Consider the following 24047-nt stretch of genomic DNA (forward strand, 5'->3'; position numbering starts at 1 on the left):
CGGATCAGGGTCGACTATCTTTGACGGCGTGGCTCTTGAGACAGCCGTCCTGAGGTCTCGGGGCTTTTCTAGCTCCGTTATTACCACCATGCTGAGGGCGCGCAAGCCTGCTTCCGCGAGGATCTATCACAGAGTGTGGCACACTTACTTTCAGTGGTGCGAGGCCAGAAAATATGATCCCCAGGTGTTCCGGGTTTCGCGTATTTTGGCTTTCCTTCAGTCGGGTTTCGAGTTAGGATTACGTCTTTCCTCACTGAAGGTGCACGTGTCTGCTCTGTCGGTGGTTCCAGCGCAGGATCGCTGCTATGCCGGACGTAAACACCTTTTTCCAGGCAGTTTTAAGAATCCAGCCTCCCTTTGAGCCACCTGTGGCCCCGTGGGATTTGGCGGTGGTTCTTCGGGCCTTACAGGGTCCGCCTTTTGAGCCCTTGGAGTCAGTGGAGCTTTCATCAGGACAGAGCGGTGCTTCGCACTCGTCCTGATTTCCTGCCTAAGGTGGTTTCCAGGTTCCACATTAATCAGGAAATTGTTGTACCAGCCTTTCAGTCGCCTGATCTTTCGGCTGGGGAGACTTCCTTAGACGTTGTCCGTGCACTCCAGGTTTATGTGGACCGGACTAGTTCTGTGAGGAAGTCGGATTCTTTGTTTATCCTCTTTGGTTTTCACAAGAGGGGTTGGCCTGCCAACAAACAGACTCTAGCCCGTTGGCTTCGTTCTGTTATTATTGAGGCTTATATGCAGGAGGGTTTACCTGTTCCAGCCTCTGTTAAGGCTCATTCCACTCGGTCTGTGGGTCCCTCTTGGGCTGCTAGACGTGGCGCCTCTGCTGTTCAGCTCTGTAAGGCGGCCACCTGGTCTTCCATTCAGACCTTTTTGAGGTTCTATGCGTTTGACACCTTTGCCTCTCAGGATGCATCCTTTGGGCGCCGGGTTCTCCTATCAGCACAGGAGCGTCCCCGCCCTTAGTTGGACTGCTTTGGGACATCCCCAAGGTCACCCTGTGAACCCCTATGGACCCTGAAGTAGAAAACAAGAGATATGGTAAGAACTTACCTTTGTTATATCTGTTTCTACGAAGTCCATAGGGTCCACAGGGCACCCGCCCTGACGCACCTGGCTTCATATGGGCTGTGTGACTGGTCACCGGTTTTCCGTCTCCCATTTCTGTGAGTATGGTTCTTGTGTGTTCCAGTCTTCCTTCTCTCTGTTTCGTCTCCTCCTCCTGCCTGGGCTGCTTACCAACTGAGGTGCCTGTGGCTCGGGGGCGGGGTATAGGGGAGGTTGGACCCAAGTGCATCCTGGAAGCAGCTGAAAGCTTTAACTCCGTGGTGCCCGAGGATCCAGGATCCAGCTATACCCCAAGGTCACCCTGTGGACCCTATGGACTTCGTAGAAACAGGGATAACAAAGGTAAGTTCTTACCATATCTCTTGTTTTCTACGCTTTTTCGTGCAGAGAGGCAAACTTTGGGCACAGGGTGCTTCGTACAGCTACAGCACACACCCACCTGTAAGGACGTCTTTTGGACTTCCCCAGTGTTTCCAGGGTCTCCCAGTGGATGAAGGAGAAAGCAGGCCTTGGTTAAACTTTAGCTAAGGTCAGGTGGGGTATAGAGGGGGAGGAGCCATGTCCAATCATTCAAGACTTAAAGTGCCAGGCTCCACATAACCACCGTCTATACCCCAGTGCTTCCAATGTCCCCCAAGTAATCTGAGATTTTACTGGTAAGTACAAAAATCCTGTTTCCAATTCAAAATCTCCCATGAACGATCCCTTTATCATGCAGGTGCCGTATCTTTTGTTGTTTTTGTAGAAATAAACCAAAACACTCTGTTTTTATTTCATGTTAATCTCATCTTTATATATATTTTATTCGATCTATTGTTTTCGAGTCTGTATTTTCACTTCAAGTTGTGTTATACCTTTATACATTAGGCCATGAAGCAAGACCTAGTGATGCCGGTGGTAAAATCGGAAGGCGGGGAGGATTACACTGGCGCCACAGTTATCGAACCTGTGAAAGGGTAAGGAAGCTCTGAATAACTAGATGCCGATGTACTCGCCTATTGTGCTTTGCATTTAGCCATGCAATGCGTCGCACATTGATCTTGTCCATGATTCTAATACAAGTTCTGTGTTAAGTGTTGGTCACTTTAGTTTGTGTTGTATTGAAGTTAGCAATGTGTCCTATCTATGCAGGTATTATGATGTCCCTATTGCGACTCTGGACTTTTCCTCACTGTACCCATCGATCATGATGGCACACAATCTTTGCTACACAACCCTGCTGCAGTCTGGATCAATTGACAAACACGGGTGAGTATTGTCTTCAGTTCTGTAAATATATTTCATTAACCTAGAGAGCATTGGCCAAAAAAATTTCAATTTCACCTTTAAGAATATTACATTCTTCAATGTTTTGTAGCTTCGCAGACATTAAATGCAGCATTTTTATTATTTTTCTGTCTACTCGCATTGTGCCATCTATATGCTGCCGTCTTGGGAGGGATAACTATGCACCATGTCACCTTGGGGATAATGTTATAAAGTGATGGTTTTGTCCGCTGGATTTTAAAGTGGCAGTAATCGCAAATGCAAAATAATCCTGGTGTTGCATTTAATGTAATTCCCTTTAAATCTTGCCATGTAATTCATTCTGGAGCATGCACAGTATGAAAATTAGCGATATACGCTCCTTAGATAAGGCGTAAATTCAGGCCCTATGAATCTTGCAGTACAGACGATGCAGTTGTACACTTTCCATCGCATCTACACTTCATACTGAAGGGCTATAACTGGACTGTGCTGGGGCGTTCTCCTGTGGCTTAAGTGAGAGTGTATTGATGGAACTGGGTACTAGGCAGTGTTGGATGGAAACGTAAGTATGCCTCTTTCCAGATGGACCTATTGCACCTAGGGTAGGCTGGTGCAAGTGTACACTGGACGTGACTAGTAGCAAACCGTACATATAGATAGTGGCTGGGCACACTGTAGCTTGAATGGATCTTTGTATACAGGCGTATATAAATTTATATCAGTGCAGATAGCAGATAGAGAGGCGCATATATGGGCTCATTGTGTCCCATGGTTCTGACTGGAGACCCTTTAGTATAAAGTGAGTGTGCAGCATTTTTGCACTAGTGTGTCTAGATTTGTTGAGGGCTGTTTTTTTATTGAAGAGGTTAGTGTTGTTCCTTCTTTTAGAACATACTTTCCCTCACATATCTTTCATTATAGTCTTTAGCAGATCATGTGACTGATAATTATTCGACCCTGTTTAAATACCCAGACTCAATCCAGAAGATTTTATCAAGACCCCAACAGGCGATCACTTTGTAAAGACAAGCGTACGGAAGGGGCTGCTACCTGAGATCTTGGAGAACCTCTTATCTGCCCGAAAACGGTGAGGAAATGTAAAATTTATAGTCGCCAAGAAACTTTTGTGTATATTTTATTTTTATTTGTTTGCATTAAATATATTTATAAAATTTCAATGTTTCATTAGGAAACTTTTTTTTTTTTTTGGTTTAATAATAATTCATATTCATGGAGCCCTTTTTCTATAAATTCACACAGAGATGTACAAATGTTGCTCCCAAATTGATCAGTGTAAGCTTAGCAATGTAGTCTTGTCACTTCCAGGTGTTTTAATTATGCGAACACACATTATAAACTAAAAAGTTGCTCAGCACAGCCTGAGTCCTACAGGACCTGGCACGCCAAGAGGGGCAATTTGGCGCCACTGAAGCAACAGTAAGAAAGGACACATCTGTACCAGTATGTTTTTGATCTGGGAATCACATACAAACTCCACACATATATGGCCCTGACGGGAATCAAACTCAAGACCCCAGCGCTTCAGGTTGCAACGCTAACTACTGCACCACTAGTTTTGACGACATATATTTCTGTTCTATTTATGGATTTGCTTTAAATGGGTTTCCTACATTTGGGCAACCATTTCTCATTATAACATCCCACTCGCGGTGACTGAAGGATTATTTATTGGAAATCAGTCCATCTAGGAACTAGTGAAGTAACGGATGTACTATATAGTCATCAGACTGCAGATATCAGTTTACTAGCATGCAGTGACACCATAACAGCGTTTTCTAAGTGGATGGGCTACTTTAAAAAATGGTTTTATCTGCTATTTTTTTGGGCAACTAACGAATTTTATAATTTCTAAAGAGCTAGTTTTTATTTAAGAATTTAAAATCTTCTACAGGACAGCTATTATATATCGCCAGGTGAGTCGAGTATCAGGCCAAATAGAAATAAAAGCATTTTAGTTATTCAAATAAAAAAAAATTCTGTGCTTTTTTTTATAGGTTTCCCCATCACCTAAACATTTAGGCGTCTATTTACTAAGCAGTGTTAGGAGACAGAGTGAAAAGTGATAAGGTGCCAGCCAATCAGCTCCTAACTGTCATTTTTCAAACACAGCCTGTGAGATGACAGTTAGGAGCTGATTGGCTGGCACCTTATCTCATTTCACTTTGTCTCCTAACACTGCTTAGTAAATAGACCCCTTAGGGGGGTATTCAATTAGGTGCGAAAAGTCAGTTTCTGCAGAAAGTTTAGCCGGTGACAACATCTCGCCAGGCGAAAACTTATTCCTGTATTCAATTTCAAAGACTTTTAGCCGTTGCGGAAAGTCAGTGCATTGGTATAGGCGATAAAGATTTGCCTATGAAGCTGTCGTGGAAAAAAGTGCAGAATTTGAGTTTTGGGGTGCAAACTTACGGGAATCACCTTGCACCCTTGGGACAGCACCCCCAAAGGTAAACTGTATCAAAAAAACTTAACACCCCAAAAAAGTACTTTCAATTTGGAGGCGAAAGAAACCAAAGTTGGGGTACAAATATAAAAACTGGCGAAATAGACTCAAGGGGGGTCCCCAAGTATACCCCAGGTATTTTTAAGATTGCAGGTGGCTGCGGCAGGAGGATTTTTAAAAGTTTTTTAAAACTTCACTTTAGCAACTTTAAAATATGCTGACCCCCATTTTCATGTACCCCAAATTGCTGGGACTACTTATTTTCTGCAAAAAAAACCTGCTAAATGCTATTCTTCACGACGCTAATTGAGAGCATTAATTACCCCAAATACCTTCAGCAGGCCTATTCAGGGGGATCTATAGTGATCCCCAATGTCAGTGCATCTTTTGGGGGGTGTCGGGCTGATTTCCCCAAATCTAACAGGACTTTTCGCTGATTTGAAATTGAATACGGGGATAAGCGGGGACGAGTGCGATACTTATCCGCATGGAAAACCAGCGATGTCGGCGAAACGTACGGGACTTTTTGCACCTAATTGACTATGCCCCTTAGTGTTAATTGCCGATATGGGGGAAACTGTTAAGAGACGTGTTATTATTTTGTTTCCTGGTCTCTACACAGGGCAAAAACAGAACTGAAGAAGGAGACTGATCCCTTTAAGCAGAAGGTGTTGGACGGTCGTCAGCTGGCGCTGAAAGTGAGCGCTAACTCTGTTTATGGGTTCACGGGGGCACAAGTTGGCAAGTTACCCTGTCTGGAAATCTCGCAGGTGAGACACGGAGGTCATCCCATGGCCTAGTCTTTCTCTTACATTTTTTATTGATGGTCATAGCTGACAATGCATCAAGCCTGGTCTTTTAACACAATTTCATGTTGGTCACTCTATTCAGTAACGTCTATATGGAATGAAAACAAAACTCTCAATCTCCTTAATTATCAGCAGACATTGCTACATTGGAGGGGGGATTAAATTGCATAACATATGATGTTTCAGACTGCCTCATTGTGTCCAGCGATCTCTCCATTTCTGCATCGACCTGCCATGGCGCTGCCTAGGAATCCGTGTGATGTAGGTAATACCGTAACTCGGTCTGTGGGCACGTTGCCTGGGTATAATCTGAGCCTACCGCGCTACAGTGCAAACTTTTTATTCCTGAATATAGTTATGACAAAAAATGAATGTATGTGGATTGCAGTACATCCTATAGAACCAAGTGTAGATGGTCAAACTGAGCCATAATTAGTTATCTATCTCTGATGGAAACTTTCTCCCAGTAAGGCAATTAGGTTGAAGCAGTGTGCGGTAATACCATGATTAAATTCCAACTATACTACATTGCCTATTTACTATAAACCCCAAACAGTGCATGTTTTCCAGGTCTCCTCACAGAATCACAAGGGAAATTATTAGTTCCAGCTATGGGTCTTTTAAAATGTCAATGAGTAATAAATACACCTGTGTTGAGTCCTGAGGGCCGAGTTTGAGAAGCACTGGTCTAGATAATATAAAGGGTATGCAGTCGGGAAGCCGGCGGACCTAATCCTGACAGCCGACTACTTAATCCCGGCAAGGGTTAAATGACAGGCGTCTAAATATAGGCGCCTGTCATTGTACCGGTGCCCGGCATCCCAATCGAAGGGGTGCTGATCGCGGATAGCTGTGGGGGAGGGAGGGTTAGGTTTAGGGTTCCCGGGGGGGATTTAGGGTTAGGCTAGGGGGAGGGAGGGTTAGGATTAGGCTAGGGGGAGGGAGGGTTAGGCTAGGGGGAGTTAGGGTTAGGCACCCCCTGGTGGAGACTTGGGGTTAGGCACCCCCCGGTGGACTTGGGTTTAGGCGGCGGGGAAGGGGGAGTTAGGTTTAGGCACCCCTAAGGGAGGGTTAGGGGATAGAATAGGTTAGTGAATACTTACCTGGGGACGATCGGGATTTTCATCCTTGGCGGGCTGCCGCTGTCGGGATTTGAACCATTGGTCATGGGTCCGGCGGTAAATCATACCGATTCCATATGAAGGCTTTACTGAAACACATGGAAAGGAGCAAGAAACACTTCTGTAAAAGTTGCTGTAAGTGGTCTGCAAAGTAGTAAATACTCCTGAAGGTGTAATAGTTAATTTGAAAGAAACCGCACTGCTTGCCAGACTATCTATGATCCAAAAGTAGACTCTTACCAATTGATTTATATTGGCTTCAGCAGCCCTATTGATGCTGGTACCTTGCAGCTGTGTCATAGACAATTCTGGCAAACAGTTACTGTTTGTCCCCTGGGAACTCCCTCCCTTCCCCAGTGCACCTAAGTCAATGGCCTTATTCACACAGTGATGACCCCCCCCCCCCCTCCTACTCTGATTGTACAAACACCAATTAGTATGCAAATTTTATGGTAATGATAAACTTGATGGAAAGTGAGATTTAACATCGATCTGTCTACTGGTAGTTGAAGAAAAACTATTACCAAGATGATCATTTTAATCGGACGTAGTCTGCATGGTCACTCTGTGGTCAGCATTGCTGTCTGGCAGCACGAAGTTCATTGGTTCCATCTTCAACAGGGAACTGTCTTTGTGGAGTTTTTATGTTCTCCTTTTGCTTGCATGGGTTTTCTGGTTTTCGCAAGCAGTGATTGATGTAAATAGCTCTATAGAAATACAGTTTTTAAATATGAGTGGATGTAAAATTTGCTATCACATGACACTTGGGTAAAAATTTTTTTGCTTATTTTTGCTAGGTTACTCCTCACCTTTGTATAGATGTTGGATTGTGTTTATACATAAACTAAACTTCCAAATGAAACTTGTGGACAGTAATAGTTGCAGTGACACTAGAACATGAGCATGACCAAAAAACCCACATGGAGCAAGCTCTTACATCACACACATAGGCACTGTCCCCCTATCACACCATAATCTGCTTTCCCACCAATTTCTCATTGGTTGGTGGCTAAAATAGTTGATACTAAAGTTGCTTTGTCTTTGGTCGGCTAAGGCCAATCTGATTTTACAGATCCACAATATTCTGTCTATGGCCTGTCCGTGTGTCCATGTCATTCAGTCATTGCAATTGTACATGCCTCCTGCCACAGGTTAGTTGTGTCCGCTTTTACGTTCTAGTTCCGCTGTCACTGGAGATGGTGAAATGAAGGGTTTTTTATTTATTGTTTCAAACCTTTAATGGTGGGTACACACTGGGCGATATTACTGAGCGATTGCACGATTACGACATCGTAATCGTGCAATCGCTCAGTAATTGTGCACAAAAATCGTGCACTTTTATGTCAAACAACCAGCGAGGCGCGCTCCCGCTGGTCGTTTCCGACATTGTCCATCGCCTGAATGTGCCGGTCAATCGCCGATAACGACAGATTGGCATGTTCAGGAATGATGGAGTGTGCCTGCACTGAACGACTGATCGTTCAGTGCAGACACTACAGGGGTTCAGGAACGATGGTATGATTACGATGTCGTAATTGTACTGTCTTTCCTGATCGCCTAGTGTGTACGCACCTTAAAACCACAATTTATTCAGCACCTGAACAGATTTTTAAATCTCATACTTGAAAGCCCTGGGATAGATGTAATGAAGCCCCAGACTTTCTGCTCTGCAGACAGGTTGCTCACAGCAGATGGCGGTGTTTTGCGGAGAGGTTAAAACCACGGTTTCAAAACATAGAGAGGAAAACCAGACATTTGAACACACATCCTTCCGGGGGAAGGTTGCAACAGAGGAGATTGAGCCGTCTTTCCACATTTGAGCCCCTGCAGGGGGCTGTGTTGCAGTCTGCTTATCTGCCTCAAGCATTTGTGTTACAGTAGTGTGGGCCAATAAAACAGGAACTCGCGGGCCGGCCGGGTCTTGCTAAATTGTACACAGTAGATCTTACGTGCAAACTGGTTACTATTAGTTACTTTCCACTTTATAGATTTAACCCTTCACAGGTCGTCTTATCATTATTTTCCATAACTACCCTGTGGCCTATCCACCAGTCTGCTTTCTTGCACACTGCATTTATTGATCTGTGTGTTCTTGTACCTTTTAATGTACATTATGCACGTACTGGTTCCCACATTTAATGTAACCGGCCAGCATGTGGAATACCAGAGAGGTTTTCCAGTTCAGCTGGCGGCTTCCTGTTGTCTGAAGAATTTGTCCAGTTCTGCAACATTTGTGGTGGGGAACACCAGCAGAGGTCATTAGGTAGGGCATGCAAGGGGGGGGCTGGGAGACTGGTGGCAGCAAGAGACCTTGTACAATATAGAATGTCTGTCACTTTAGTCATCACAGATGGAGATAGATATATATATCCAATAATGTGAAAAAAAGGAACTAGAAATAAAATAAAACAGCTTCTAAGCAAAATCTTTGTGCCTCTCCTACAGGCACTAAATAAAAGCAAGTAGGAGGGCTCAGTGGGGAAAAAGGTATTTCAGCTCCAAAAATGTTAACTATTCAGTGCCTCAGCCCCCCCCCTATGATCCCAGTCGCAGTGTCCCCAAATAGAAGTTGCAATCCTCTAAAAGTAGCAATTTAATCATTACTTTGTGTAGCAGTGTTTCCCAATGTTACTGTAAAAATTTGTAGTGGTGTTTGTGTATTACATTTCCATCCTCTGTTACTTTGTGTATTAGTGCTTCTCATGGTGACTGTAGAAGTTGGTACTCGGTTGGTGGTGTTTGTGTATGACATTTCTACATCAGGGTCCATAGGGTATCCACAGGATACCTTGGGGTATAGGTGATGACATCAGGCATCGGGCACCATAGAGTTAAGTTTAAGCCTCCCAGGATGCACTGGGGTCCCCCTCCTATACCCGGCCCCCGAGCCAAGGCATCTCAGTTTCGTTTGGTGCCCGGCCGGAGTCGGATGCACCTGTTAGATGTCCATGCTGTCTTCCCTACACCCCTGCCGGTACCAGAACGCCGGTACCGATCCGGGGATGCTGGTAAGCATCTGGGGTCGCAGCTAGCGGTGAGCCCAGATGTTTGGGACCATGGCCGGATCCAAGGGGGTAGCGGGGTCCCGCGGTGGGACCCTGCTGAAACATGGTCCAGAGTCCCCAGGCAGGGGGCTCCCTGGGGACCGGCTGCAGCGTGGAGCCAGGTACCTAACCTGCACTTCCACTACCCCCCTGGGACAGCGAACCACAGCTGAGCGGTAGGGCTGCGGCATCCCAGGGGTTAATTGCATGCCAGGGGAGCGCGCTTTCCCTGTACACAGCCGGCGCCTCCGCCGCTGCACACAGCCCTCACTGCACTGTGCTGACTGGCCCTGTGGCAGCGCTCCTCCCCCAGGCTGGCCTCCTCTATGCTCCTCGGTGGCCATCTTTACAAGACGCATGGTGAACGCTGCTGGAAGCTTGGAAGCGGTGGCATCGCGGTCTGGGTCCCCCGGCATACCTCTCCTCCATTTGGTTCAGGTCTGTGTATGCAGCGCTGTGTCCTACCAGGCTCTGTGTCTGCGTAGTTGATTATCAGCGCTGTTAGTGCAGGAATTGATTTTCTTTGCATTGTATGTGACTTCTGCTAGCGCTGCTGCCTGTACTTTCATTTTCTACTGTCAGCCTTTTCACTGTCCCTGATCTTTTTCTGCTAAAGCCCTTGCGGTGCGGTGATTGCAGGGTGGTTCTCCCACTATACTACGAGTATCAGTGAGAGGGGTCACATACTTACCATCATGTCTGAGAGTGACTTTCCTCTCCAGCTTTTGTGTACTACGTGCAAGGTACCTATAGCGGAGGGGGAAGGTAGCGCGGCAGTGTTATTTATTGGCGCAGCCAATTACTGTCACGGCCCCGGTACAGGAGCCGCCCTGGGCTTGTTTCGCCAAAGCGCTTACAACCCTCGTGGGCCAGTTAGCTCCGCAGCTTGCGTTCTCACAGATGGGTTTGTCCCAGCAGTCGGTGGTGTCGTCACCCATGCAGGGTTTCCCGAGACAATTGATGGTACCACAGAGTCTCCCTATTTCCCCTCCCCAAGTCTCCCAGGAGCCTGCGTGGGTTAATTCTCTGACAAGTTCTGTACAGCACTTGTCGGACGTGTTACAAGGGGAGTCGGTTGAGTCCGCATAAGCGGTCGGTGGCGTCTCTGTCCGCTCCTTATGAGGATGACAACATGACGTCTGATGATGGGGAGATTCTGGATCTTTCGGACCAGGAACCTCTCCGTACTAAAGAGTCGGACGCTAGGTCCAAGGTTTATATTCCTGGACTTATTCGGGCAGTCCGCACAGCTTTAGTGATTGAGGATGAAAATCCTCCGGTGTCAAAATCTAAATATGCCTTTTTTAAGGATATTAAGGGCGACGCCACAGTGTTTCCTCTTTCGGGTCAGTTAGTGGACCATTTAGAGGAGGCGTGGAAACATCCAGGCAAACGGTATCAACCTCAGAGGCGCTTGGCGGTGGCTTATCAGTTTGCGGATACTTATTTTTCTAAGTGGGAATCCCCTCCACAGGTGGATTCTCATGTGACACGCCTAGTCCGCAGTGCAACATTGCCCATGCCCTCCATGTCTTCCTTGAAGGATGCTGCGGACCGTATGGTAGAGATTTGCCTAAAGTCCGTTTATTCCCTTGCGGGGGGGGGGCGCAGCTAGGCCGGCTATGGCCATTTGTTGGGTAGCCAGAGCTATGGAGCGCTGGGCTGATAATTTGGAGGCGTCTTTTGATTCCGACTGTTCAGCTGAACAGACCGAGTTGATAGGCAATCTCCGGGACTCGGCCACTTATATCAATGAGGCGGCCTTGGATATCAGTACCCTGCCGTCTCGGATTTCTTCGGCGGCTGTCGCTGCTCGTCGCACCTTATGGTTGCGATCTTGGAAGGCGGACGCTGATACCAAGAAGGGCTTGGAAGCTTTGCCTTTCAATGGAGAAGTCCTCTTTGGTCCGGATCTGGACAAAATCGTAGCCACGTTGTCTTCCGTCTGCTGCAGTTCCTTCCGGTTCAGGTACGTCGTCCTTTCGGTCTTACAGGGCCCAGGGTAGGCCTAAGACGCAGTCTTTTCCCAGACAGGCTGGCCCCAAAAAATCGGCCAAGCCCCTGAAACAGGCCTGGAGTACCAGACGTCCGGCCCCTAAGCCCGATGACAAGCCTGCGGCCTGACGGTCCGGGCCTCCCTTTGGGGGATCCCAAAGTGGGAGGCCGCCTGCTGCAGTTCGCCCAGTGTTGGTCGGTTACCACGACAGACACTTGGGTTCTCGAGGTGGTTTCTCACGGGTACGCCCTCTCCTTTCGGCACAGGCCTCAGTCTTGATTCTTCACCACGGGTCTTCCATCAGACCGGCACAAAGCCGTGGAACTGCGGAGGGAATTTGCACACTATGCTCCAGGCTGGAGTTATAGTGCCTGTTCCAGAGGGGCCAGGGTTTCTATTCCAATCTGTTTTTGGTGCAGAAACCCAATGGGTCGCATCGTCCGATCCTCAACCTCAAAGCACTCAGCAAGTCTTTGCGGGTGCCGAGGCTTCGGATGGAGACCCTACGGTCCATCATTCTGGCACTGGAACCTGGGGATTACATGGTGTCGTTGGACATAAAGGACGCTTACCTGCATGTCCCTATTCTTTTACGCCATCAACAGTTCCTCAGGTTTGCAATCAGCAATGACCACTTTCAGTTCCGGGCGTTACCTTTTGGGCTGGCGACAGCACCACGTGTATTCACCAAGGTGATGGCGGTCATGGCGGCTTCCCTGCGGCTGCAGGGAGTCCGCATGTTACCGTACTTGGACGACTTTCTGTTGGTGGCAGGATCTCCAGAGCTCCTTCTACGCCAGTTGGACCTGACCATTGCGGTACTGCAACGGCACGGCTGGTTGATAAACTAGCAAAAGTCCACCCTGATCCCGTCTCAGAGGATTCTGCACCTCGGAGCCTTATTGAACTCCGGACAGCAAAGGATCATTGTGACGGGGGAAAAGATCTCTGCCTTGCAGTTGAGGGTGCGCAGTTCTCTGCAGAATCGCCGTGTGTCTCTGCACTCGGCGATGAGGTTACTGGGCTCCATGGTGTCGGTATTCGACATGGTGGAATATGCCCAGCTTCACTCCAGACCTCTGCAGCAATTGATCCTGTCCAAATGGAATGGACTGCCTCAGAGTCTAAAATCCCACACGATGGTCCTCACTCCGGAGGTTCGCCTGTCCCTAGCCTGGTGGTTGCAGACGACCCATCTCAACAGGGGTTGTCCGTTCTGGGTGGCGAATTGGGTCCTGTTGACAACGGACGCCAGTCTGCGAGGCTGGGGAGCAGTCACACTTGTTCCAGGGCAGGTGGACTCGGGCGGAAACAGAGCTTCCAATAAACATCTGGGAGCTCCGCGCGGTATTCAATGCTCTCCAGCAGGCACATTGGGTTCTCCAAGGTCACCCAGTGCAGGTCCAGTCGGACAACGCTACCACCGTGGCCTACATAAATCGGCAAGGAGGAACCTGAAGTCGGGCGGCTCTTGTAGAGGTGTCCCGAATCCTGGTTTGGGCGGAGCGCAATCTCCCGGCCATATAAGCAGTCTTCATCCCGGGAGTCCTAAACTGGGAGGCGGACTTTCTCAGTCACCAGGACGTTCATCCGGGGGAATGGTCTCTGCACCAGGACGTCTTTCAACTTCTGGTGGACAGGTGGGGTCTTCCAGAGATCGACCTTATGGCGTCACGGCACAACAACAAGTTGCCGGTGTACGGGTCTCGCACAAGAGACGAAAAGGCGTCTCTGATGGATGCTCTGTCCGTCCGGTGGACGTTCCGGTTTGCTTATCTGTTTCCTCCGTTTTCCCTTCTTCCACGGGTAATCCAGAAATTCAAACAGGAAGGAGTGACGCTCCTGTTGATACCTCTCGCGTGGCCCCGGAGGCACTGGTTCTCAGACCTCCAGGGACTGTCCGTGGACATTCCTCTGCGGTTGCCATTACGTCCGGACCTCCTGTCACAGGGTCCTTGTCTTCACCCGGACCTGACTCGGCTGTCTTTGACGGCGTGGCTGTTGAGACGGCCATGTTAAGGTCCAGGGGGTTTTCCAGCTCTGTAGTGCAAACAATGCTAAGGGCTCGGACACCATCCTCTGCAAGGATATACCATCGTGTGTGGCATACGTTCTTCCAGTGGTGTCGGCCGAGAGGTTATGCTCCTCGGGAGTTCCGTCTGTCTAGAGTATTAGCTTTCCTACAGGCGGGACTGGACCATGGGCTTCGCCTTGCGTCTCTGAAGGTGCAGGTGTCTGCCCTGTCCGTCTGGTTCCATCGTAGGATTGCTGCAATCCCTGATGTGCGCACTTTTATGCAAGGTGTTCTCAGAATTCAGCCACCTTTTGTTCCACTGGTGGCGCCTTGGGATTTAGCTGTGGTCCTGAGGGCTCTCCAGGGACCGCCGTTTGAACCACTGGGCTCAGTGGACCTGAAATGGCTGACAGCTAAAACTATTTTCCTTCTGGCCATTGCTTCGGCCAGACGTGTTTCTGACTTAGGGGCTCTCTCCTGTAGACCCCCTTTTCTGATTTTTCATAGGAACAGGGCGGTGCTGCGCACTCGTCCTGGTTTCCTTCCTAAAGTTGTTTCCAGTTTTCACATCAACGAGGAAATCGTTGTGCCGGCTTTTAACTCACCTGATCTTTCAGTGGATGAGGCCACTTTGGATGTTGTGCGGACCTTAAGGATTTATGTTGACCGCACTTCTTCGTTTAGGAAGTCGGACGCCTTGTTTGTCCTCTATGGCTTCCGTAAAAAGGGTTGGCCTGCTTCAAAGCAGACTTTGGCAGGCTGGATTCGTATGGCCATTTCAGAAGCTTATCTTCATGAAGGCCTTCCGGTTCCTTCCTCTGTGAGGGCTCATTCCACTAGGTCTGTGGGTCCTTCGTGGGCTGCTCGACGTGGTGCCTTTGCAGTCCAGATCTGCAAGGCTGCCACATGGTCCTCGGTCCATACCTTTGTGAGGTATTACGCGTTTGACACCTTTGCCTCTCAGGATGCTTCCTTCGGGCGGTGGATTCTCCTTTCAGCACAGGTGGGTCCCCATCCTTAAAGGATACTGCTTTGGGACATCCCCAAGGGTATCCTGTGGATACTCTATGGACCCTGATGTAGAAAATAGGAGATATGGTAAGAACTTACCTTTGTTATCTCTATTTCTACGATGTCCTCTTGAGTATTAGTGCTCCTCACAGTGACTGTAGAAGTTAGTACTTGGTTGGTGGTGTTTGTGTATGACATTTCATGCTCCATTACCTTGTGTATTAGTGCTCCTCACAGTGACTGTAGAAGTTAGTACTTGGTTGGTGGTGTTTGTGTATGACATTTCATGCTCCATTACCTTGTGTATTAGTGCTCCTCACAGTGACTGTAGAAGTTAGTACTTGGTTGGTGGTGTTTGTGTATGACATTTCATGCTCCATTACCTTGTGTATTAGTGCTTCTCATGGTGACTGTAGAAGTTGGTACTCGGTTGGTGGTGTTTGTGTAAGACATTTCATGCTCCATTACTTTGTGTATTGGTGCTTCTCAAGGTGGCTTTAGTGGAAGGTAATTTTGTGCTCGACATTACACCAAATAGCAATTACCAGATTTGCTCCTTGCTCTCTCTGGTTATCAGAACCTTCTGGATAACTGGCTTCTGGAATAAATACACAATAACTTTGTAATGTTCCTTGCTTCTGGAAGAGATCCCTAATGCTGCCATCCAATACAGTTCCTGCAGTTCTGATGAATCCTGCTCATTAGTGGCCAGTACAATGGATAATTTGTGACCGTATTATGAACCTGCTGATGACGCCTGATCCAATCTCTCTCTCTCTACCCGTTCTGTAGAGTGTGACTGGATTCGGGAGGCAGATGATCGAGAAAACCAAACAGCTGGTGGAATCTAAATACACCCTTGCCAATGGATACAAGGCAGACGCCAAGGTAAGAGCTGTGACTGTAATGCCTGTGCCAGGCTGATCAAGAAGTGGGACACCCCCCCCCTAACCAGCTTCTGTGTTTTCCCAAAGGTCATCTACGGTGATACAGACTCTGTAATGTGCAAACTGGGGGTACAGACAGTGGCAGACAGCATGGAGATAGGACGAGAGGCTGCCGAATGGGTCTCCAGTCATTTCACCCCTCCCATAAAGTTGGAGTTTGAAAAGGTCTGTATCTGTCTCCGTGCCAGCGAGTCGTGTGCCTGGATATCTCCGCTCTAGCTCTGTACGCTGTACTCCATTTTTATGAGTTTGATGTATTCAGTCACTGGAACAGTCAGCCTCCTGTGGAACTACACATCCCTTTATGTCCCGCCACAGTTCTAGCAAAATTGCAACAGGGAATTCTAGGATGTGTAGTTCCACAGCAGCTGGAATGCCACTGGTTGGCTACCACTCTTCTAAGATATACATCCCAACATTTAACACGGCAACACTTGGACAAAGTGAAGCCCACCAGCTATCGGCCAACGTACTCTGATGATATCGCAGGTATTTGGATGTATGCCAAGAGTTCATCTTATTTTGAATAGTAAAAATGTCCTTTATACAGTATACATTTAGAGCCATATTCAATTCGGACCGAAAAGCCGTTTTCATATGGTTCTTTTTGCGAAAATTTTGCCTGTTTTTTTTTTTTTTTTTTTTCTTCTCTGTATTCAATTCCATTCCGTTTGTGCCTATGCGAAAAGTCTTGGCATTGTAATAGGCGTTATATTTTCTCCATAGAATAGCAGGTGAAAAAAGTGTAAAATCTATATATTGGGGTGCAGATGTTGGGACCCTTGGTACACCCCCACCACCACCCCAATGGACAATTCCCTAAAAAAAAAAAAAAAAAAAAAAGATTTGTCATTTGCACACCAAATTTCAAAGACATTTTTTGGGGTGTTCCTGGAATTTTTTTAAAAGTGGGGGGACAACTTCAAAAACTAGCGAGATAAGCTTCTAGGGGTGCTCTAAGAAGGGGCCAAGTGTTTTTGGGATTGCAGGTGCTTGTATGACAGAGGAATTTCACTATTCTAAATCTTCACTTTAGAGACCTTAAAATATACTAGTACCCATTTTCAAGTACCCCAAATTTGACAAGACTACTTATTTTCACCAAAAAATACAGCTTAATGCCATTCTTCACCACTTTTGGAAGGACACTAATAACAAGGATTTTATACAAATTCAGTACCCTAATTCTTTTTATTAGGGCTATTGGAACACTTCAACATTTATCCCCAATGTTAGTGCATCTTTTTGGGGGGGGGGGTAAGACTGATTTCCCAAAGTCTTACAGTACTTTCCGTCTGTTCTGCATTCGCCGCTTGCTGTTTTCACATGTTTAGGAATTGAATACGGCGGTAAGTGGGGACACGTACGATATGTCTTCGCGTCCAAAACACGCAATGTAGGCGAAAAGTTGGCCAGGAACTTTTTTGCGAATGCGAAACTAATTGAATATGGCCCTCAGACTGCATTTCAGGCCCGGTCATTGTCTTGTGTGCATGAATAATATGCTTTAGAACCTTTTTATATCCATCAAGAACAAGCTCAATGGAGCAGTTGCAGTTTGCTGCTTACTAAGCTGTGAAAGATACAAAAGACTAATGCTGCCTTTTTCACAGCAAAGTTCCTAAAAATAAGGAATGAGAATCCAAGACAAACCCCTTTCCAATATCTCTGCTACATTCTTATCGATTTGCACAGATGCACGCAGTGTCAATGTCGCAAGCAAGCATTCGCTGTTTTCTATCTGCGCATGGTGCCGATGTTTACCGCCAGGAGAGATATGCAGAGTGGATTTGGACATGAGCCCTGGATTTCAGTGGGTGTTTCTGGATGTAACAGAGGGAAGGGGGGGGGGGGGGGAGAAAGATGCTTCTACGTGAACCTCTGAATCAGACTTGTGCTGCCATTAAAGTGTTACATCTTAAAACTAAGGCAATCGTGCATAATATGTTAAGTCCTTACATTACTTTAGCAATTCTAGGTAATATAGAACCTGGCGTTTTGCAGACATACACAATAACATAACCTAACGGAGTCTGTTAGTGCACTTTGATGTTCTGTTATTCAGGCTTTTCTTGTTTTTTTTTTTTTTTCTTTTAAGATGCTTTTATTTAACTGTAACAGAGTCTTGACAGTGATTAGTTGTTGCTGGTAACTTGCAGGTATATTTTCCTTACCTTCTGATCAATAAGAAAAGATACGCTGGCCTGTACTTCTCATCCAACCCAAACACCCATGATAAAATGGACTGTAAGGGAATAGAAACTGTGAGAAGGGATAACTGCCCTCTAGTGGCCAATCTCATAAACACCTGCCTTCAAAAGATCCTAATTGACAGGTATGTGTATAGAGATGAAAGAAAATAATGGCTTGGAGGAATATTTGCCTATTACATTTTTTTTTCTTCATGGCAATAAGTGATTTTGAAGCCACATATATTTATTTTCATGTATATGTCTGCATTGCTATACATAGTTCATCATGCTGTCACACCTGAAAGGTATAGTTTTTTAGTGACCCTTGTAATATGTTGCTATGGTTATAGCTTTTAAAGCGTGATTGCAAGTTTTAGGCATTTTTTTAAGGAAATGGGTATCATGGTCATTAAAGTACAGTATTTCCTCTTGATGGCTACTGACGACAGGGTTTAGTAGTATGCCTGCAACCTAACGCCAACATCAGTCCACGTTCTGTATAGCCGCCATTGCTAAGACATGTAGATATTCTGAGGGGCCTGGCCTGGTGCTTCATCACTAAAGTGAACGTGTCTGTACAAATTAAATGGGTTTTTAACGTGGAAACATAGAATTTGATGGGAGATAAGAACCACTTGGCCCATCTAGTCTGCCCTTTTTAGCATTTATGGCAAACCCATAACTTAGTGGGCTTTGTGTTCTGGTCATAACTGTTTCCATGTCATTGGTCAGGCATGGACAATCTGTGGCTCTTCCGTGGTTGTGAAACTTAAAACCCCACCTACTCTATCCCATTATTTGAATTTTTAAAATAGAAGATTCCAGCAGTGTTTGTTTGTTTTTTGGTGTTTGGTTTTTCTGTGCTTATTTTTTTATTTTATTTCTACTTCAGGGTCCATAGGGGGTCCACAGGGTTGACCTTGGGGTATAGCTGGATCTGGATCCATGGGCACCACGCAGTTAAAGCTTTAGCTGCTCCCAGGATGCACTTGGGTCCGTCCTCCTCTATACCCCGCCCCCGGCCACAGCACCTCAGTTTGAGTTGGTGCCCGGCCGGAGTCGGGTCACCTGCGCAGGGGGGCTGCAGGAGCAGCCCCCAAAAGCTTTCTATTTAAAAAAAAAAAAAAAGAGCCTGTTAGATTTTTATTTTAAAACAGAGGCTCTAGTTTGGCAGCGACGGGCTGTCTATGCAGACGCCCACGCTGCCGCTCTCCTTCCCCGCTGGCGCCGCGACGCCAGTACTGCACTGGGGATCGCGGCGGGAGGCCAGAGTCCGTACTAGCCGGACTCTGGGTCCCTCCCTGGACTGCTGCCGGAGTCGCCGGGGACAAGGTAAGCCGGCGACTCGCGGGTTTTGCCTGCAGATGCAGTCCTTTGCCCCCGGTCCTAGGGGACAGACCGGGGGCCGCTAGCGGTGGCGGCGGGCTCCCCCTCTGAGGAGGTATAACCCGTGGGACCACTAGACCACCAGGGATATATGGCAAGCGGGATGCCGGCAAGCCCTGGGGTTAATATGCTAGCCAGGGGAGGAAGCCTTCCCTGTCAGCGGCTCCTCCCCTCAGCTCAGCGCGCCTTTCAGCACGGAGTCTGGCGTCGCTGAGCTGCAGCTACTCGGCCACTCCTCCTCTGAGGTCTCCAGCGGCCATTCTCTCACAGTGGCAGCGCAGATCTTCAGGGAGCATGCGGACCGGTCCCCCTGTGTACCTCTCCCCTGATTAAGGACAGCGTACACAGCACTATAGCCCTCCCAGACACTGAATCTGGGCAGGTTGATTGTAGTGGAAAGGTGCAGTGAGTATATCTTCCTGCATGGTATGTGACTTTTGCTAGTGCTGCCTGTCTGTGCTTATTTTCTACTTACTGTCAGCTTATACCTATCCCTTTACTTCTCCTACAAGCCCTACAGGTGTGTGGGGGAGGGGCGTTTCTACTGACCTCACTTATATAGATCACGTATTTGTGAGGTCCGTCACATAGTTGTGTGCTACTCAGTGCCATATTGTGGGCTGTTGTTCAGCACACTGGTGAGTGCGTTTTACTTCTACCCTGGTGCCAGATATATAATATATTCTGTCATGTCAGACGAGGAGGTTGAGCGCTCAGTGGCTCCGGTGTTGGCCTCCTGCGGACGCTGTTCTGCAGGAGTAGATAGGGAGGATTTGTCACAGGATGGCCTGTGTAGTCGATGCCAGGTGGCTCCTGGCCCATCCAGACCTTCTCTGGCGCAGGAACCACCGTGGGCGATGTTTTCTCAAGTGCTGGTGTCTATTGCGGACCGTCTGTCGGTCCCGACTGCTCTCCCTACTAGGTCGTTGTCCCAGCCGACCATCCCCCATTCCCCGGGTGTCCCGCAGTTATTGCGGAGTCCTCCTGGGTCTCAGTCGGTGGGTCCCTATGCAGGGTTGCCTATGTATATGCAGGCTTCCCCTGTGCCGCAGCAGCCTGTGGTACCTTTTCAGGCCCCTATGGTGACTCCTCCACCCTGGGTGGATGTGCTCTCCAACTCCGTGCAAAATTTGGCGGCCGCTTCCTCGGCTTTTCAGTCAATGTTGCAGACTGACATGCCTTCTAGGATTTCTAAACGCCCACTCATGACACGGGCTGCTCAGGTATCGGACTCAGAGGGTTCCTCAGATGATGGGGAGGTCCCTGATGACACTGACTCGGACGCCTCGGTCCAGGAAATGAATACCAAGTCGTCCATTAATGTGCGAGCACTAGTTAGGGCGGTGCGAGCTATTCTTCTTATAGAGGATGAGGCACCGGTTCCTAAGTCGAAGTTTCCTAGTTTCAAAAAAACTAAGGTGGCTTCTGCGGTGTTTCCCTGTCAGATCAGTTGACGGATCATATGGCGGTAGCTTGGCAGGCGCCCAGTAAGAGATTCCTTCCTCAGAAGCGGTTGGCTTCTAATTACCCCTTCCCTGAGGCACATTGTAAAAAATGGGAAACTCCACCGGCGGTGGATTCCCATGTCACCCGTTTAACTCGGGGCGCCACCTTACCATTGCCGTCGATATCCTCGCTGAAGGATCCCACGGACAGGAAAGTTGAGACTTGCTTAAAGTCTATTTACTCCCTCTCCGGGGCGGTGGCCCGACCGTCCATGGCCATCTCCTGGGTGGCCAAGGCCATTGAGGGGTGGGCCAATGCATTGGAAGATACCTTCCCGGACGACGCTCCGGATGTCCAGCGGGCATTGTTGGGACAAATGAGGGACGCTGCTTCTTACATTGGAGAAGCTTTTTTAGATGCTAGTCTGCTGACCTCGCGGGTATCGGCTGCAGCGGTGTCTGCCCGCCGATCCTTATGGTTGCGGTCCTGGAGAGCGGACTCTGATTCAAAGAAAGGTCTGGAGGCCTTACCTTTCAATGGGGAATTACTATTTGGTCCGGACTTGGACAAAATAGTGGACACCCTGGCTAAATCCAAGTCGGCCTTCCTCCCTTCGGCGGCACTGCCTGCTAAGGTTAGGCGTTCGGCTTTTCGTTCCTTTCGGGTTCAGGGTAAGGCGAAAGGTCAGTCCTTCCCGAGACAGTCTGCGAGTAAGACGGCCTCTAAACCCAAGAAGCAAGCCTGGAGTGCTCGGCGCCCTTCTTCCAAGCAGGAAGATAAACCTGCGGCCTGATGGGACGGGCCTCCCTCTGGGGGACCTCAGAGTGGGAGGCCGACTTCTTCTATTTGCCCAGTGCTGGCACAATACCACCACGGATGCCTGGGTTCGAGAAGTGGTCTCCCAGGGGTACGCCCTGTCTTTTCGGCACAGACCACCCCACCAGTTTTTCTGCACAAGTCCTTCTCAGGACAAGACCAAGGCGTTACAGGTTCAGGAGGCTATAGAGTCCTTGCTGAAAGCAGGGGTCATTGTTCCCGTTCCTCTATCACAACGAGGGACGGGGTATTATTCGTCTCTGTTTCTGGTGCAGAAACCCAATGGTTCTCATCGCCCTATCCTCAACTTGAAGTCTCTGAACAAATTCCTCAGAGTTCCCAAGTTCAGGATGGAAACGTTACGTTCCATCATTCTGGCGATGGAACCGGGGGATTACATGGTGTCCCTGGACATCCAGGACGCCTACCTCCATGTTCCGATAGCATCTTCACACCAGCGGTATCTGAGGTTCGCTATCCTTCAACACCACTATCAGTTCCGGGCGCTACCCTTTGGTCTCTCCACGGCACCGAGGGTGTTCACGAAGATTATGGCGGTCATGGCCGCACATCTTCGGAACCAGAATGTACGGCTGCTGCCGTACCTGGACGACCTCCTGTTGCTGGCGAGCACCCCGGAGGTACTGCTTCAACATCTCCACCTGACGATCGCTTGCCTGCAAGCACACGGGTGGTTGATAAATTGGAAAAAGCCCTCCCTGATTCCATCACAGCGGATGGTTCATTTGGGAGCCCTGCTGGATTCGCGTCAGCAAAGGATCTTCCTGACTCCGGAGAAGGTCGCCTCCCTACAGCTGCGGATACGCAGTTGCCTGAGCCGTTGCCGCCTGTCGGTCCATTCGGCTATGAGAGTTCTGGGGTCCATGGTGTCGACATTCGACATGGTGGAATTTGCCCAGTTCCATTCCCGGCCCCTGCAGGGGCTGATTCTATCAGAATGGAACGGGTTACCTCACCGGATCCGCTCTCAGGTGCTGGTGTTGTCTCCGGACGTTCGGCTATCTTTGGCTTGGTGGCTTCAGACAGCTCATCTGGTCGAGGGGCGCCCATTTTGGATCCCGGACTGGGTTCTGCTCACGACGGATGCCAGTCTCCGGGGTTGGGGGGCAGTGACCGGCTCTTTGTCGCTTCAGGGTCGTTGGTCAGCGGAAGAAGCACTTCTCCCCATCAACATCCTGGAACTGCGGGCAGTATTCAGGGCCCTGCAGTCGTCCGGCCCCGCTCTTCACGGAAGGGCGGTACAGGTGCAGTCCGACAACGCCACCACGGTGGCGTATATCAATCACCAAGGCGGAACTCGCAGTCAGGCAGCGATGTCGGAGGTGTCTCGTATCCTGACTTGGGCGGAGGGTCACATTCCAGCGATCTCGGCGGTCTTCATCCCCGGAGTCCTCAATTGGGAGGCGGACTTCCTCAGCCGTCACGACGTGCATCCCGGGGAATGGTCGCTTCACCCAGAGGTGTTTCAGCTACTCGTGGACAGGTGGGGACTGCCGGAGCTGGACTTGATGGCCTCCCGTCACAATCACAAGTTGCCCGTTTACGGGTCAAGGACAAGAGACGCAGGTGCAAGTCTGGTGGACGCACTGTCGGTGAAATGGACGTTTCACCTGGCGTATCTGTTTCCTCCGATATCCCTGCTTCCTCGGGTTCTGCGGAAATTCAAGCAGGACGGCGGCATGCTCGTGCTGGTAGCTCCGGCGTGGCCCAGACGTCCTTGGTACTCCGATCTCAGGAGCCTCTCCATCGACGTTCCGTACCCTCTTCCTCAGCGTCGGGACCTGTTGTCTCAGGGGCCCTGCCTTTACCCGGATCTGGGTCGGCTGTCTTTGACGGCGTGGCTCTTGAGACAGCCGTCTTGAGGTCTCGGGGCTTCTCCAGTTCGGTTATTGGTACCATGCTCAGGGCACGCAAGCCTGCTTCAGCACGGATTTATCACAGAGTGTGGCACACTTACTTTCAGTGGTGTGAGTCCAGACATTATGATCCTCAGGTGTTCCGAGTTTCTAGGATCTTGGAATTTCTTCAGTCAGGATTGGATCTCGGCTTACGCCTTGCATCTCTGAAGGTTCATGTGTCCGCCTTGTCCGTGTGGTTTCAACGGCGGATTGCAATACTACCAGACGTTCACACCTTTTTCCAAGGTGTTCTCAGGATCCAGCCTCCCTTTGTGCCTCCTGTGGCTCCTTGGGACTTGGCGGTTGTGCTACGGGTCCTGCAGGGTCCTCCGTTTGAGCCTCTTGAGGCGGTGGAGCTCAAGTGGCTGACATTTAAGACGGTTTTTCTCCTGGCAATTGCTTCGGCCAGGAGGGTGTCTGAATTGGGGGCGCTTTCCTGTCGCCCTCCTTTCCTGATTTTTCACCAGGACAGAGCGGTGCTCCGCACTCGTCCTGAGTTTTTGCCCAAAGTGGTCTCGAAGTTCCATGTTAATCAGGAACTTGTTGTGCCAGCTTTTCAGTCCCCT

At 48.7% G+C, this 24047-nt stretch overlaps 1 protein-coding gene across 2 annotated transcripts in view; it reads left to right on the plus strand.

Annotated features, from left to right (window-relative positions):
• The window catches only part of POLD1 (DNA polymerase delta 1, catalytic subunit), a 156494-nt gene that overhangs the window by 88002 nt on the left and 44445 nt on the right, over positions 1-24047 (plus strand). For both annotated transcript variants that reach the window (XM_088455427.1, XM_088455428.1), the window contains exons 14-20: positions 1936-2024; positions 2200-2316; positions 3290-3403; positions 5403-5550; positions 15568-15663; positions 15750-15887; positions 17882-18057. In XM_088455427.1, coding sequence (XP_088311553.1) covers positions 1936-2024; positions 2200-2316; positions 3290-3403; positions 5403-5550; positions 15568-15663; positions 15750-15887; positions 17882-18057 — 878 coding nt within the window. The remainder of the gene's footprint in view (positions 1-1935; positions 2025-2199; positions 2317-3289; positions 3404-5402; positions 5551-15567; positions 15664-15749; positions 15888-17881; positions 18058-24047) is intronic.

Source organism: Taudactylus pleione, unplaced genomic scaffold, assembly GCF_031769625.1.
Source record: "Taudactylus pleione unplaced genomic scaffold, aTauple2 ptg000655l, whole genome shotgun sequence".
Taxonomy (NCBI): domain Eukaryota; kingdom Metazoa; phylum Chordata; class Amphibia; order Anura; family Myobatrachidae; genus Taudactylus; species Taudactylus pleione.